We start from the raw sequence: 18,461 nt of genomic DNA, 5'->3' as shown, positions 1-18,461 counted from the left end.
AGGACAGAAACCTTTGTAGATACTTTTCAGTGAAGTTTAATAAAACGTGGAACTTTTTGTACTTTCTGGAGTCACGTGGGGCACCCGGTCTCCTGGCTCCTTCAGGCTAACAAAGGGCTGTTGGTCGCCTGCAGGTATTCCTTCTTCCTGCCCGGTGTCTCTACAGGGGGTGCATTCATTCATTGGGCACCATTTGACTGGTATCACGTAGTAAATCTGGTTCCTGCCTCTGCACAAGTGCATTAATGACAGAAGTCTTACCTCTCCAAGGAGCGGTCTGAACTCACCTGCATTGAGTGCCTCTCAGGGTGTGAATGCGCAGACACAGGGTCTCTCGGAGGCTGGAGCCCCAGTGCAGGGGAGTGTACTGTCCTGCCCAAGTATTATGAGTCCGCATCAGCCACATGCATCATTTTTGGACTGGAGTAATGAGCTCAAATCATGCCCAAGGGCACAGACTGGCATTGCCCATGCTTGATTGCTATTAAAATATTTGAACAAAAATATGCTTTTGTTGTAATACTTAGAAATGTAAAAGTTCTGCTATGGTTCGAGCCTACGGAGAGGGAAACATCCTTTACAACGCAACTTTTACCACGCAGTGCCCTTACGACGCAACTATTACAACGAAAACCATTACAACGCATTGCGCTGGGGGGCGCTCTCGGATAGGGAATAGATTTACTTTACTATCCAACACCTTCCCTAGTGTCCACAGGGACTGGAGTTGGAATAGTAAATTAAACTATTCACTATCCAGCATCCCAAAGCGCTATGCGTTGTAAAGGTTTGCGTTGTAATACTTACGTTGTAAAAGCATGCGAGATGATGCATTTTGTAGTGATGCAACAGTGCCTACGTGCACTGCCCTTGAGACGCACTGTAAGTGCTCAGGAGGTAATGGATTCCTACTCACCTCTGCCCTTTTATCTCATGTCTGCTCTCTCAAAGGTGTATCTGAGCCGCGCTGCCTTCTATGGGTTCACGAAGAGGTACACGAAGGCCATCCTGAACTGCAACGAAGCCATCAAGTTAGAGCCTTCCAGTGTCCGAGCTTACCTGTACCGCGGAGCGCTGAAATACTACACAAAGGTGAGTCCCTAATAGTGTCTGAGTGCATACTGAAGGGTCTGTCAGTAGTAGGTAGAGTTAGCACCAACCATTGAAGTACGGGGCACAGGTGAGGCTTTTATCCATAAAGAGAAGTGATTGAAGGGACTGTGAATAGTAGGCGGGGGCTCCTACCTTTGAAGTTCTGGGCACAGGTGAGTCTCTTATTCTAAATGAGCACATATTGTAGGGTCTGTGAATATTAGGCGAGGTGGGGCTCCTATCTTTGAAGTTCCGGGCACAGGTGAGTCTCTTATTCTAAAGAAGCACATATTGTAGGGTCTATAAATAGTAGGTAGGAGGCTCCTACCTTTGAAATATCGGGCACTAAATGAGAACTCGAGGAGAGTGTGAACAGGAGGCTGACTCTGAAGCCTACAGCCAGCAGAGTCTCTGGCACTACATGAGATACTATACGAGTACATATGTATGCTGAGAGTGTGGGAGCACTTCTGCCTCTGCCATACTGGGCACACCCCAGTCTATGTCTGACCCTCTGTGTGAATCCGCTCATGTATCTATGGGTAGTGGGATGAACGTGCTCTCATCACTAAGGGACTCTGCAAAGGCGAGGATCCTTCTAGTAATGTCTGAGTGTCACCTGTGAATGGCGTCCGGCTGGAGCCCCTGGTGCTGAACACTATGATTCCAATGACTGTTGGTTCTACATCGACATATACTTCCCTGATCTCGCTGCGGCCACATCTCGATACCAGTGGCGAGTCATCCCATCACGCCCCACCGTCCGTTCTCTAACCTGAGGATCTCCGATGCACGATTCCACCAAACACACCACCATCTCAAGCGAATTCTAGGCTCTTGCCCCATATGGATTCTACCCAATCCACTCCATCCCACCACCCCTCACCCACCCCCTTTCCTTTACTTCTAGCTCACCCCACCACCTCCTCAAGCCCCTTTCCTCTCACCACGCCTCTGACCCACCAGTTTCCCTGAGGGATAACACATCTCAGGTGGAACCCTCCACGCAATCACTATCCTCTAGCCAACATTCAGACCTGGCTGCACGACTTGAGGAGACCTCTCTCCACCTGCGCCTACTCACGGATGAATCTCTTGATCTGAAAGCCCTCTCTACGAACATCTCCCTCTGCTCAGAAGGCTATGCGCACTTGAGAACCCACCCTTGAGCAGCACGGGCGCTGTCCCTGTCTCAGACATGCGTTCCTCTTTCCCTCCCTAATGCCCCCTCCCGCCCCAGAAGAATGAAGTCAGAGCGATCAAACACCGATATTGATGCTCTTCTCCTCTCTTATGCCCTCCCACTAAACACCGACAAGACCCCTCTGGGCTCATGCAAGACCCTTATGAGCTCAATCCAAACCATCCAGGCCAACCGGAACGGGGACCCCTCCAACGAACTCAGAGTTATAAACAATGACAACCTCAAACCAATCAATCAATCAATCAATCAGGGATTCTTAAAGTGCGCTGCTCACCTGTGAGGGTCTCAAGGCGCTGGGGGAAGGGGTGGGGGAGCAGCTCCTGTCAGTCAAATTGTGGTATTAGGTTCTCCAGGCCTACATACTCCGCAGAATACCCTCTACACCATAAGAACTGTTGGCACGGAAACTAGAAAATGCAAAAGACAAGTTTATTAAGACCCCATGGGGTGGTGGTACATTCCTACAGCACCCTTCGGTAATGCAAGAAGTATCACACCGAACATCGATGCAAGTCCTTCTTTTATACAGTTTTACAGTAATAAAAAGGTAGGCGGTACACAGTTACAGAGTTTTAGGTACATATATGGTCATTTTTGGAACATAGCCAACTCATGGGAGGAGCTATAACACCACTGGTCAATTTGGCGGAACATTCCTAAGTGATGACTGGTCAATCTAAACTGCGCATGTGTGAGCTTGACCATTACTAAAAATAGCCTGTTGCTGGGCAAACTCGAATGGCCAGTGGTACAGAGGAAGGACAAAGGGCATGCTGACCACGAGGCAAAGCATTGAGCTAAAATGGCCGCCGCTACATACAAAATGGCGTCCAACAACTATAGTCAAGATAAGGGAAAACACATGTAGCAAAGCTTAACGCTAACCCGATCACCGTCAAATTACGACAGACGACCCTTTTAGCGTTTAGCTGAAGCTACCTCATAGTGGACGTAATCGAGGTACTCATCTTCAATATCAATAGACATGATTTGTGCTACTTCTTTGTGAATCATTTGTTCATGTTTAGCAAAGGCTCGTTTGGATGGAATACAAGCAGAAAGGCGCATGGAACATAATACAGGGCCACACTGGATACAAAGGCATAAAAAGAATAGTATCCCAATTATTACACATAGAATCGTCAGCAACTTCCAACCCCAGGTACTAAGTATTGACCAAAACCACCCCGAAAATGTCCATGTACCATAATCAGGGTGTATCTCAGCAGCAATTTTATGTAATTTGGCTATTGCATCATACACAGAAGGTGAATTATCTGGCACATATACACAACAACTACTTCCAATAATGCGGCATGCTCCTCCACGATCAGCTAATACTACATCTAATACCATCCTGTTCTGAAGCGTTACAATTCTGGTAATTTGAAGTTCCTCCGTTAAGTTTCCCAAGGCAAAAGCGGTGTCATTAGCAACAGCTTCTACAACACGAGTTAACCGTCTTATTTTTCGACTATTCAGAGCTGCTCCAACAAAGGAAAAGAGACCCAAATTAAAATCGACATATTGTTGCAATGCAGTGTCAGGTTGGTCTATTTCTTCAAGGACTACCGCTCTCTTTGCCCTATTCAATATAAAGTCATGATAAAGGATGTAATTGTTATGATACATAGGTGGGGCAATAAACACAGGGGGTAATACAAAAGATATATAACATGTTCCTAACCATCCTATAGGGAGACGATGATAGTCTTTATTTCCACATATAAAGTACGTGTTTCGGGAGGCCACAAATGAAATGCCATTTGGAGTATCAAAGGTAAGAGTGGTGTTACATTCACTTCTGCCAACTGGGATTGTACCTTTATTACGAACACAAAGATCAGCTTTGGTATCAATAACAGTAATTACATGTGAACTAGACATATTGACGCTCCGTTGGTTATTATAAACTTGTGGTGCTGACACGCTGTCGGGGCGGTACTCCTCCCATTCAAACTTAGTTCCTTCAGCTTGCGGATAACCATCCCGGTCATTGTAACATATTTTGTTGAGTCGAAAAAGCAGCCCACCTTTCGTTGGCCAGCGCAAAGTGAATAGGAGTGTGTACCAGGCATTGCAAGAACCATTATGGGAGAACGGGAGTGGGATAAGTGGTGTGCCTCCTTTCTTTTGATGTCCAGGCAACATCCCACATACCCAGCAGTTCGAAGTGTTAGTCATATTATGGGTGTGAAGCAGAATCTGAATAAAACTGTTGTTCAAGTAAGTTTGTCGGTGCCGCTCTTCATGATAAGGCAGAGTAAAATGGAAATGTTCAGATGGAATTGGGGTAGTTGGCAACAAATGTTCTCGCACTGGTACCACAAGTTCTACTACCCAGGCTATCACAGCTATCACAACAATTGTCAGTACAAATAGTACTGCACCAAGAATTCTTTTGTCTCGTACTGCAGAAGATGCCATAGTTCAAAGTTCAAAATGTCTCAAAAACACAACTAAAAAATAAAAATATGAGTGCTGAGCTCCGAGGTAGCCGTTGGTTTCTTCTCCGAGATTCAAGACGGGTGTCGCTACACTTGGCAGAACAGATCCCCCCCTTGATATTCCCGGCTTCCGTTTCACAAACCCCAGAGCGGTAACTCAACCAGTCTCGCACAAAAAAAAACTTCTTATCGTGGTCGTAGGTTGTATCTCTCTCTTCCAGAAACAGTGTGGTCTGGGAAGGCTCTCTCCGATTCAGCAGACGCTACAGCTGGGCTCTTCTCCTCGTCCAAGATGTCTCGATAATCAGACAGCACAGTTGGGCTCACCAGATCCGGAGAAACACGGCGGCAGTGAGTAGAGTGCACCCACCGCTTCCTGTTGGTAACTCGCACAGCCGTTTGAGTTGCGAGCAATACCTGCTCGGGGCCACGCCACCTCGGTTCCAAGCTGCTTGTCCTCTCGAAGGAGCGGATCATAACATGATCCCCAGGATGAAGATTATGAGCCTCTCCAATGGAATTGTCGGGGAGCGCTTCTTGAACCTGTTGATGAATGGAAAGTAAATCATTTGTTAATCGTGCCAAATAATCGTTCATCATTATACAAGGCACATCATGTAACAATCGAGGCTGAGGAACTCCCCATATATTCATAGGCCTTCCAAACACCACTTCATAAGGTGTGAGGCCAGTTCGGGAATGGGGCACTGATCTGATAGATAGCAATGCCAGAGGCAGAGCATCCGGCCATTTCAAAGGCGTAGATGCCACGATCTTTGCTAGCTTCAATTTCAGAGTAGCATTATACCTTTCAACAAGACCTGCTGACTGAGGATGGAACACAGCATGAAATTTCTGCTGAATTCCCAATCCCTTCATCACATATTCCACAATTTTCCCAACAAAATGAGGACCATTATCGCTCCACAAAAATTTACAAACGCCGTATCGAGGGAAGTACTCTTTGAGCAAAACCTTAGCTGTTATCAACGCTGTATTATCCTTCGTGGGGAAGGCCTCAATCCATTTACTGAAAGCACACACCACCACTAAGACATACTTAAGGTTATTACAACGCTCAAGCTGGATGTAATCAATTTGCAGTACTTCAAACGGTGCAGTAGGTGGAACAAACCCTCCTTTCGGAGTATGCGTCCCTTTTGCAGGATTGTGCTGTAAGCATATCAGACAGGTCTGCACTACTCTCTTGGCCGTATTGGCAATCTCAGGATGCTCCCAAACTCGCGTTAGCAATCGAGTAATTGCAAGAGCTCCAACATGTGCCAATCCATGTGTCATTTGGACCATCGCTTGCAAGTAAGCTGCAGGCAATTTCCATCTTTCCATAGCTTTACTTCGCCAACAACCCTCATCATCCAGCACTCCCTCAGCTGCCCAGGTTGCGAGTTCTGCTTCAGACGCTGATTTCTGAATGTCTAGTATCTCCTCTCTAGCATCATGCCATCGCTCAGCCTGTGATTTCACCACATACATTGGTGAATCATTTCGTAACATAGCCGTTTGTCTTGCTATACTGTCTGCAAAAGTGTTACCTTGTTCCACTTTGTCAGTGACCTTTTTATGTGCACTGCATTTGATTATCGCCGCTTTCTTTGGGCAAAGTAACGCATTCAAAAGATCACGCACTAGTTCTCCGTGCATAATGTGTACTCCATGCGAAGTCAAAAACCCACGCTCTCTCCAGAGTAGGCCAAAATCATGCGCTACTCCGAAGGCGTACCTGCTGTCTGTGTAGATGTTCACACATAGGCCAGCACTCAATTCGCAGGCTCTTGTCAAGGCTATTAGCTCTGCTGCTTGAGCCGATTTCTGTGGTATTCGTGCTGTTTCTACCACTGTCTTAAGTGTTGTGATCGCATATGCTGCAGAAGTTGTGCCATCTGGCAGCCTTAAACACGATCCATCAACCCACAGTTCCCCATCCACATCTGGAAGTGGCGTATCCTGTAAATCGACACGACCCTTTGTTTGTTCTTCGGTCAGGAAAACACAATCATGGTGTTCTTCCTGCTGGCCCTCAGCAACCGGATACGGCAATAAAGTGGCAGGGTTCAGGGTAGCACATCTCTTTAGTGTGATATGTGGCGCCAACAGTGTGAGCTCATATCCTGTTAAACGTGCACTCGTGAGATACTGGGTCTTCGTTTGATTTAACAGAGCATCTACCGCATGGGGAACTAACACCAACAATTTGTGTGACAAAACTATTCCCTCCCTCTGCCGTATAGCCACTGCTGTTGCTGCCATTGCTCGGAAACACCCAGGTAATCCTCGTGCCACAGGATCAAGTATTGCCGAAAAGTATGCACAGGGCCTCTGCTTATCCCCGTGTGTCTGCACTAACACCGACAATGCACACCCATCTTTCTCGTGTACGTACAACATGAAAATCTTTGTGTAATCTGGTGTACCTAACACTGGTGCAGAACAAAGAGCTTGTCTCAATTGTTCAAAAGCAGTCTGACATTCATCTGTCCATTCAAGAGGCATTGGTGTGGTTTTGGACAATAACGCTAACAAAGGTTTTATGATGTGTGAAAACCCCATTATCCACTGTCTACAAAAGGACGTCAAACCTATAAAGGCACGCACATCTCTCTGAATGCGGGGGACTGGTGTATCTAATATTGCTTGAATTCGATCAGATGTTAATGCACGTCCCTCCTTAGACAAAAGATGACCGAGGTAGGTCACCTTTGGTCTACAATATTGTAATTTTTTCCTAGAAACTTTGTGATTGTTCTGAGCAAGAAAGGAGAGCAAAGAAAGAGTACTCTCCTCACACTGCGCATATGTGTCTGCAGCCAGCAAAAGATCATCCAAGTACTGGATAAGAGCTACTCCAGACTGCAAATCAAAAGAATCAAGCTGTCTTTTTAAAGCCTGGCTATAAATGCTAGGACTTTCTGTATAACCTTGAGGAACTCGACAAAATCTACACGATTTATTATTTAACGTGAAGCCAAATAAATATCTGCTATCGGGATGGATGGGAATGAAAAAGAAGGCATTTTTAAGATCAATTACAGAAAACGTGGTAGCAGTGGGGGGGACCAAAGTAAGTAAGGTGGTGATATCAGACACCACCGGGTACTGGGGCACTACAATTTTGTTTATTTCTCTCAAATCAATAATAAATCGATAGACTTTGTCATCAGTGTCTTTCTTTACGATCGGAAGAACCGGGCTGTTACAAACATTGTAGGGAACTTCCTCAACTACTCCTGCAATAATCAAATCCTGAACAATGTTCGTCAGGGCAATTTCACCTTCCCTAGATATCTTATACTGGGGTACACGTGGCAAAGACACTCCCTCCTTAACAGTTATTCGAATAGGCAGAATGAGCATCTGTCCCACATCCCTGTCTGATGTAGCCCATAACGTGTGTGGGAGAGAGGCTAATGCTTCAATTTCTTGCATAGTACATAGTCTTCCTACATCCGGATAATTGTCATTCAAAATACCCCGCACTCCTTCAGGAGCGCCGCGTATGGTTGCTTGAAAATATTTAAGCAAATCTATGCCCATAAAATTGTCTGGGGTATGTGGCGACAATAAGAATGGGCACAGGCCAAAGAATCTGTCAATGCAAAATGTAAGAGGTTGTGACAGTGGGCTTGGAGAGGGTGTGCCATCGAACCCTATGCATGTAATCGTTTCGCCAGACAGGGGAGCCCGTGGAACCAAGTTTTTAGACAGAGCACTGCAAGTAGCTCCTGTATCAACCAAAAACTGATCAGTAGAACCCAAAACGCCCGCTGATACATATGGACTTCTTTGATCTACTGGCACTTCAACCGATTCCACACCCCATCCTACGCAATCCTATGCGTGCACATAATCCTGAGACTCCACATTCTCACCCTCCGATATCTGGTGCTGATTCCGTCGATCAAAAGTTTTACGATCATCCTGACCACGACCCCTCGCCTCAAACTTACCACGATCACTTCCTCCACCTCTCGCCCCCGAATAACTATTCCGTGTCCTTCCACCTCCTCGACCACGCTGATTACGTTGCTCACGAAGCACCGGACAATCTTCGGCCCAATGCCCAAACTCTTTACAGTATGCACATTGATCCTCAGCAATGTCAGTACGACCATAAGACGCACCATACCCTCCTCGCCTGCCTCTATCGTTCCCTCTTGGCTGCGTAGCACGAACCTGAGCCAACATCACCTTCGTCTTTAACTCCTTCGCCTTCTTATCGGTACTTTCTTTAGCCTCTAATTCCTGCCGCTCATAATACTGAGCCATAGTTAACAAGGACGCAGGGGTCGCCGTGGTCCAGGAACTTTCACTAGTTTTCAATCGTTTTTCAATCTCCGGCAGGAGATTAGCCACATACTTATCAACGAACAAATGCCTACCTGTATCATACGTTAATAATTGCCCGCTGTAATCATGAAACGCTTCTTCGAAACGTGAAAAGAAGTCAGATACCGACTTGTCCTGTTTCTGTTTGCAAGAGGATAACATGGTCCAATCAATTTTTTTAGGGGGAACAAGTGCTTTTAATTTATTCAAAATAGCTGTTGAGAGGTCTAGAATTAACTGGCAAGGCTTACATGCAGGCTCCCTGTCTAAAACAGCTTGAGCTATAGCTTTCCAATCCGCTCCCAAAATCGCTGGGTCATCAAACTTACTAATCGCTCTCCACATATCAGGGGGCAATATTAACCCAAAGAAAAGATCGATATCAACTAGTGTCATAACACATGAAGAAATAGCCCCCTCCACTCCTTCATAGAAAGCTGCCGGATTTTTACGGGGATCGGGTAAAGCATTTTTCAATGCCATGACATCTGCCCTGTTCCAAGGCGTATACACCCAATTATATATAAAATACCCTTTTGCATCCCCGGACGATTTATCATCACTGGTACCTTGCCCTTTGGGGGGAACATACAAAGGTGCAGCTTCACGCATAGGCATAACATGAACTTTAGAACGCTTATCTGTTCCAAACACAGAACACTGTTTGGATTGCTCTGTCGACCCCGGCGCAGGCACGTCTGATTCTTTTCGTGCTTCCCGCAATCTGGACGCCTTATCCCGTAGCTGGACCAACCGCTGGAAAAACTCATCCGCATCTGTAATAACAAATAAACCTTTACGCATATTCTCACGATGAACTGATATATCCTTAGGCTCTAGATCAGTCGAATATTTCCTAAATCGGTCTACAACTTCATCTCCGAGAGCACTTAAAAAATACAACTGTTCTCGTTCTGACCACTTATTCCTTTCAGTTTTAATCTCTGACATAGTTATTTTATTCAAATTAAGTTTGCGAGCAAAACTGCGCAACTCCGCAGCTTCACCAGCAGTTAACCTTATACTCCTACTCCCGTACTCCTCATTGTCCGAGTCCTCGTCCGGGGCCATAGGCGAAACGTACGGAGGCGGGCACCGATCTAGTAATGAAAAATCATCAACTTCATTAGTAAGGACAGGATAAAGCGGACGCCGTATAGGAAATTGACCACTCGTTTGCAAATTACGTTCCCGTGCCTCCCTCTCTTTCTTTTCCTGCAACTCCTTCTCCTCCAGCTGTAAAGCCTTATCTCGAGCAGCCTTACGCTGCTCTTTTTCCGCCAAGGCTATTTCACGCTTCATTCGTTCACGCACTGCTTTCTCCCACATTCGTACACAATCAAACATATTTTGTCTAGACCTGAGCTGAAACAAACATTGCTCCACAAACTGACCCTTTCGTAAATCAAACGACCCATGTAGTGGCCATTGCAACTCGGGATCAGATCTGGTGTACTTATTCCATAATTTACTGTATAATATAGGGGGAAGGCCAAATTTTATGTACATCTCTCGATTGGGAGTCCCCTCTGGGGGAGCCGGCTGTCATTCATTTAATCGATAAGTGGTACCATTTCCAAGACAGCACATTCCTCAAAGTGTGCTTAAAACAGGCATGTTCAAAAAGTATCACGGAAACGTGATACCACAAAAATGGCACTTACTATACTTCACACAAATGTGCCGCTCAAACACAAACAAAGTTAGAGAAATATCTCTACATGCCTGCCTATGTGAAGTGCACTGCACATATAGTTCAAATCATAGAATCAAATGTTAGCTAACTCAAAAACATATTCATAGAACCACGGTAAGCGTCCGCAGACTACCTTACCAATCACAGGCTTACCAAAATCTCAGATATCCAGGTTCCAACTGCCAAGGTCTGTAATCAAATCAGCCAAATCGGCACTGTACGACAACTCGAACGAGCAGGATCTCAGTCGAGGACCGGCGCCACCTGGAAGGTCAGATCAGAAGGAAAGGAAGAAAACACCGTGGGTGCCAAGACTCGGGTCACTCAGTGGCAGCGTACGCGTCCATGGCGAGTTTCCAATCCTTCGTCACGACCTCTCCTTCGGGCATCCGAGTCGCCGATGAGTCCCTTCGTGGTCGCCAATTTGTGGTATTGCGTTCTCCAGGCCTACATACTCCGCAGAATACCCTCTACACCATAAGAACTGTTGGCACGGAAACTAGAAAATGCAAAAGACAAGTTTATTAAGACCCCATGGGGTGGTGGTACATTCCTACAGCACCCTTCGGTAATGCAAGAAGTATCACACCGAACATCGGTGCAAGTCCTTCTTTTATACAGTTTTACAGTAATAAAAAGGTAGGCGGTACACAGTTACAGAGTTTTAGGTACATATATGGTCATTTTTGGAACATAGCCAACTCATGGGAGGAGCTATAACACCACTGGTCAGTTTGGCGGAGCATTCCTAAGTGATGACTGGTCAATCTAAACTGCGCATGTGTGAGCTTGACCATTACTAAAAATAGCCTGTTGCTGGGCAAACTTGAATGGCCAGTGGTACAGAGGAAGGACAAAGGGCATGCTGACCATGAGGCAACGCATTCAACTAAAATGGCCGCCGCTACATACAAAATGGCGTCCAACAACTATAGTCAAGATAAGGGAAAACACGTGTAGCAAAGCTTAACGCTAACCCGATCACCGTCAAATTACGACAAAATAGCCAGGTCTTAAGGGTCTTCTTGAACATGTGAAGTGTGGGGGTGCATCTAATGTTGATCGGGAGCTTGTTCCAGGTTTTGTCCACTATGTAGGAGAAGGTTCTGCCACCCATTCTTGCTCTGCTGATGCACTGGGGTTCGGCGAAGGCGAGGTCAGACAATCAAAGGTTCCTCTTGGGTACGTGGTAGGAGATTCTATTGTTGAGATAATGGGGTGCAGTGTTGTGGAGGCACTTGTAGGCGTGGGTAAGTATCTTGAAAGTTACTCTATTCTCAGTGGGGAGCCAGGGGAGGTTATGCAGGTGTTGGGTGATGTGTTCATGTCGAGGGATGCTGAGGACGAGTCTGGCTGCGTTGTTCTGTATGGCCTGGAGTTTGCGGAGCAGAGACTTGTTGATTCCAGTGTAGAGGGCGTTTCTGTAGTCCAGTCTGCTGGTTATGAGTGCATGGGTGATGGTCTTCCTTGTTTCATGGGAGATCCATTTGAAGGTCTTTCAGAGGTTGGGGAGGTTGTTGAAACAGGTGAAGGTGACGACGTTGACCTGTCGGGTCATGGAGAGAGAGGGTATGAGTAGGATGGCGAGGTTTGGATGTGACCGTGGGGGCGGAGGGGGGCTGCCGAGGGTGGTGGGCCACCAGGTTTTGCCCCATGGAGAGAGGGACGAGTGAACACCATGCAGAATATAACCACCCACACACCTCTCCAATTGAAATGGGTACTACTTAATTGCAGATCTGCGAGTAAACACGCATCTGACATCTTTGACCTCATCCTTAACCCCTTCGCTGCGGGGCTAATTCCCCCACAACGCGGGGTGAGCGCTTGGCGACGCAGTGCTTGTGACGAGCTTGGCTCATCACGCAGCACGGTGGTGCTGTGCTCATGACGAGCTGAGCTCGTCATGACCACGCCCAGAACAATAGAACGCCCATCACAGCAGGGGAATTATCCCCACGTGGGCACGCCGCGGTAGTCATGACGAGCTCAGCTCGTCATGAGCACAGCGCCACTGTGGCCCATGATGAGCTGAGCTCGTCATGAGCACCAAAGTTGTTAACAATGAGCTTGATATCATCATCCTCACGGAAATCTGGCTAAAAGGCTCGTCCAGCCCTATCCTTGACCTTCTAGTCCCACGTGCTATGACATAATTCGATTAGACAGATCCATAAAACAGGGTGGAGGTTTAGCCTGCATACATCGAAATACACTCTCGGTCTCTCACTCCCATCCCTCCGAGCTGACCTCAAGTGAGTACCTATGCACCCACGTCTCTAGCAACCACCGCCCAATTTGCAAATTACACACATTCTACCAACCTCCTGCAGACAATCTTTCCTTAATTGAACAATTAATGGAAATAATCTCCTCCAATGATGACACCCTAGTTTCCCAAATATTCCTGGGAAAATGTTAACCTTCACTACTCTTACCCAAATGATCAAGCTGTAAACTGCCTAAAATCCTTTCTATTGGAGCACGAGCTGCAACAATATTGCGAAAGTCCAACCCATAACAAGGGGGAAACTGAGGATCTCATCATCTCTAAAGGAAAAACCATCTCAATAGAGGCCATTATCCCTTGTGATTTGTCTGACGATTACTTCCTAATTAACAAGGTTTCACCGAAGAGGGTCCAACCCAAGAAATCAAAACAATGGAAAAGGAACTATAGGGATATCAACGCTATGGATCTAACATTCTGGTGCAGACATGCCTTGACTTCCCAATCGGACGTGTTGGATGTGCATGTCCTCACCGACTTCTATAACACAACCATTGCTGGCCCCTCTACAACTAAAAAGTGCCTCCATCAAAATCTCCAAACCTTGGTTCCACGAGAACATAAACCCTGAACGCCGCAACCTAAGGGCAGTTGAAAGAACCTGGAGATCAGTACCCTCCACTGATCATCTAATTCACCTTAGATCGGTCAGGAAGACCTATAACAAAAAAATCAGAACCGCAAAGGCTGACTTCTTCCGAAAACAACTCAATCAAGCCAAAAACTATTTGAAATTGTTAAACAACAAACGACCAAGACACCCACCAGCTCTGAACCTTGACTATGGCCTTCCATCTTATGATGAGTTGGCAGTCTACTTCTCTGAGAAAACGAAGAGCATCAGTATCGCCCTGAAAGCAAAGAGAGCTATTCTCACATCAGCAGGGAGGGATGATCCATCTCACCATGAGAGGCTGAGCCCCTCCAATATTGACACTAATAACAACACCCCTTGGTCCTCCTTTACCCCCCTCAGTGAAAGAGATATTACAATACTCTGCAGGTGACCAACCCTTCTAATCATTTCACCGACCCGCTACCACCACTCCCCCTTTGGACACAGATTATCAATGCTTCATTATCACAAGGCGCGATCCCCGACTGCTTAAAAGTAGCGCAGATCTCCCCCATTTAAAAAAAAAAAAAAAGCAGGCAGATCTGATCTCAATAACTTCCGGCCCATCTCCAGCACCCCCACGCTGGCAAAACTGCTGAAAAAATGTGTGCAGATGCAACTTTGCGAACACATGGATTATTTCCAACTTCTGGACCAACATCAATCCGAATTTCGAAGAGGCCACAGCATGGAATCTGTTCTCACTCACATTTTGAATGACATTTTGATTATGCTTGACCACAACGAATCATGCGTCCTAATACCCCTTCAGCCTTCGACATTGCTAACCACAACAATCTCTTATCCAGCCTTGAGCATAGGATTGGCTTTTCAGGGCCGGCGTTGCAATGGATGGTTTATGTCCTTCTCCCGTAATAGACCCCAAAAAGTCAAGATAAAGCAATCCCTATCCCAGCCCTCCTCAGCCTCGAAAGGGGTTCCACAGGGGTCCGCATTATCACTGATAATCTTCAGTTTATTCCTAGAACCATTGGCAAATGCTCTGAATGCTGCAAACATCCTCCCCAGTGTTCCCTCGATGTATTTCCTTGGTGTGCGGCAATGTAAGGTCTCTGTGCACTGCAGCCAAGGTTACGTGCGCCAAGAAACTGTCCATGCATGCAAGGTCCCTGGATTTCCACTTTAGGCCATACGGGCAGGTACTCACATGTCTCTTTATTGGCAGTTGTTACGCTAAACGGGTTTATAAACCTGCATTGTGTGTTACTCCTTCTCTGGCATTCATGTTGCATGAGAGGTGGAGCTTTGCAAGACTGGAAGTTCATAGGGCGGGTTGAACAAGATCCCATCCTTTAGAATATCACACATGAAAAGATACAGCAAGTGGCATAAAGTCACAAGAAACTGGTCACAAGTCATTGCATCACAATTGAACTGTTAGAAAATGTTAGGGTCTGAATTATTAAGGAAAACATGATCAAAGAACCCAGTAAAAAAAAAATGATGAAAACGAAGGACTAAGTCAAATCTAAGGGAGTGATTCATGTGGGGAGGATCTGTCAAAAGCATATATGAACATGACAAACCTTTTGATGTATAATGCGCATTGCGAAGGTTGGGACAGATTCTGCCTCTGATATCATAGGGGAGGGCAGGGAGCCTTGAGGAAATCTTACTTTTCAAGACGCTTCTCCTGCTCTCAAAACTATCGCCAGCATCTGATCATAACTCCCCTGCAAGGAAAGCTAAGACAAGGGCTGAGTACTCTTCCCCCTTGACAGATGGAGACCTCTGCAGAGCCAATCCTTCGCCGAATGGCAGTCGGTGTTTGCTCAGCCGTAGCAATGCTGGGTGTCGTCTACTAACTGGAGTGTCCTAGGACCTGAGGGATTGCTGAGCTGCAACAGAATAAGCAAGTTACTGCGCGTGTGCACTTGCTTCTCCTAACGTATCTACATTGAGATGTCAAGGCTTGTTTAAAGTAGAGGAATCACATGCAATAAAACTACTGTCCGTGCCGAGTTCAATCATTGATATAAAGGTATGTCTGTATAAATATATAGGACCATGATGGCCTTAAGACGATGCACGGTGACACAATCCACACAATCCTAGCATTTCTGCATTTGCCAAATGACACTAAATACTTTTATAGCACTTACATGTTAGGCACTACAATTCAAATACCCTGGGTGTCTTTGGAAAATCAAATCCTACCTTCTCAGGTATTTGGACATCTGTACTTTTGCTATATATGTCTTTCCTGAAACCCCTCCCCAGGCCACTCCAAACCCTCCTCACTCCTCCCTAAACCCCTCCCATTTAACAGTAAGTATCCCCTTTTTCCAGCCACTCTCCTGACCCCTCTCACATGTATAACTTAGTAGTAAACTCAGTTAAGTGAGGATCGACCCAACAGAAAGATAGGCGAGGTGGAGATTTACACCAGGAGGTTTGTGTAGTACCATTGTAGTACCACTAAAGTACTACTCAACGCTGTTTGTGATTAGAGCCTGTTCCTCTCTCAGGTTCTTCTAACTCTTTCTGTGATGACTCCTCTTCCAAAAAACCAGCACTGGCAGCCTTGCTCTCTCCACAACCACTGCCTCCCCTTTGACCTTCTATCCATTCAGCACCCCATGTGCTTTTTGTAAACTGCTCAGAACTTATCTGTTAACACTCCAAAGTTACTCTCTGCCTTATTTTGACCACTACAAAGACACACCCTAGTATTGGAGCGCTTAGTAAAAATAAAACTCAGAACAATTAATCATGGGCATTAATACATAGAACAAAACAACAAATATGACGCGCCATGCACCGAAGAGCTTAAAACACTTGGAATCCGCGAGCTAATGTTTCGATTGATTGAAACTTTTCAGCCAAACACGGTTGGACTTCTGTACGAGTTCACAGGCCACTTGTTTTCCTCTAGGGCTCCCTCTCTTAAGGTCGGTCAGTGACACAGGCAGGCGTTCACGGTACCCATCTGACAACAACACTGAACTATTACCACCGACCCTCGCCCTGTCGAGCTCTGGAAGAATGTGCGCACTTCCGGCTGACAGGACCCTGCTTACAAAGCGGGACAAGAAGCCCCTTTCCCCGTTCGGGCATTAAATGTAGGTCTGGCCTAAGATTTCTAGCTTTCTACGGCAGACAGCACCCCAAGGAGTAGCAGGCGTGATTCACGTGCTAGAGGCCTGGTTATATGGGCGTCGCCATGGAGACGCTTTGCCACTTCCGGGGAAGTGACGTCAATGTTCCCATGTGTGCTGGGATCCGTGAGGGTGGTTTCAAAGGAAATGAAACAGCTTGGTATTAATAAAGAGCAATGAACTAACCGACTGCACATATTGAGAGCCGAAGGTCTCATAATAGGTCATAAAAGTAAAAGCGCGCCCGGGTTTTACAGTTTATATTGGCTTAGAAAATGTGACCTTTAAGAGAACAAGTATGTAAAACTTCAAAAAGCATGTGCTGCACACGCCATGATCCGCAAAATGCACAAACACGAAGAATGCACAAAGCACTTTAGACATAACTCTTTTACCAGGCCTTCGAATAATGCCAACTGATGCCTGGCATTTAAAAATACATGAATCAGAGTCGCCACTTCTGCCCGTAAATCCCTGTAGCTACGCCATATCATCAAAATGTGTGCGCACCTGCCCACCTCCCATCTTCCTCACACCTCTTTGATCACATCACAACGACCCATGCCCCACAACAAAAGCTTCTTTCTGCAGTCCCAGTCAATCGAGTGACCCTATGCAGCCCCCGCCCCTGCCTCTTCCACAGTGAACGGCTTCTCCACATTTAACAAATGATGCAGCTTCACGTTATTCTCTTCCGTGATTTGTGAAACGTGCGCGCTTCGCAATTCAGGTTGCGCGCTTGGGGAAGTTGCAGTGGGCGCGCACTCAGGTGGGCACCTTACAGGGATCACTGATCCTCTCCCATATGTATGCGGAAGACACTCAACTCTATCTGAAAATCACCTCCCCTGAAGACTTCGTCTCACTCAACTCTACCCTTTTGGATACTCAAAACTGGCTCACTGACAACCACCTCATGCTCAACACCCCCAAAACAGTATTCCTTCTCATTGCATCCCAAAGATCGACCACCAGCTGAAACATCTTACGGCCTTCAACTGCACTCCCCACATTATCTACTCTGCGAAATCCTTCAGAATCTCACTAGATAAGCACCTGAGCATGCTGAATCATATTAGCAATTTAAACGAGGGGGCTTATTACCAGATTAACACCCTAAGGAATCTAAAACCTTTCCTTCCACTAGAGGACTTCAAGTTAGCAGGGCCAGCTCGGGTGTTGCCGAGGCTGTACTATGGTAGTTCCACACTCTGTGGATTCCCAAACATAGCTTGACCCAATAAAAGCGTCCATTAATGCAGCAACTAGACTGCTCACTGGTTCAAAAAGAAACAAGCACATCTCCCCAGCCCTCAAATCCCTAAACTGGCTGCCATATGAGGCCAGAATGCAGCTACAGATAGACTGCATGAATCACAAAGCCTTAGATCGCAAGACTCCCACAGATCTGGCTCAAAAACGTGAACTGTCTGGAGTTTGCAGACGGCCAAGAAGTGCAAGTTCATGGCTCTTAAAACCACAGATCTTTCACAGAATAAGAACAAGACACAGAGTCTTTTTCGGCGCAGCCCCAAAGAACTGGAACTCTCTTCCTCCGCAAGTCCGACAAATTTCCTCAACAACTACCTTCAAAAAGGAAGTTTAAAAAAATCCTAATGTCTAAGTTCCTGCCTTAAACAACTCTGGCCACTG

General features: G+C 46.2%; 1 protein-coding gene across 1 annotated transcript in view; it reads left to right on the top strand.

Moving 5' to 3' along the window:
- TTC6 (tetratricopeptide repeat domain 6) overlaps positions 1–18,461 on the top strand; it is a 1,229,706-nt gene that overhangs the window by 756,509 nt on the left and 454,736 nt on the right. Inside the window, exon 23 of the mRNA XM_086936916.1 lies at positions 952–1,092. Coding sequence (XP_086793042.1) covers positions 952–1,092 — 141 coding nt within the window. The remainder of the gene's footprint in view (positions 1–951; positions 1,093–18,461) is intronic.

Source organism: Lissotriton vulgaris, chromosome 9 (genome assembly GCF_964263255.1).
Source record: "Lissotriton vulgaris chromosome 9, aLisVul1.2, whole genome shotgun sequence".
Classification (NCBI taxonomy): Eukaryota; Metazoa; Chordata; class Amphibia; order Caudata; family Salamandridae; genus Lissotriton; species Lissotriton vulgaris.
The sequence above is the reverse complement of the archived record's forward strand: the minus strand, read 5'-3'. Positions and strand labels throughout refer to the sequence as shown.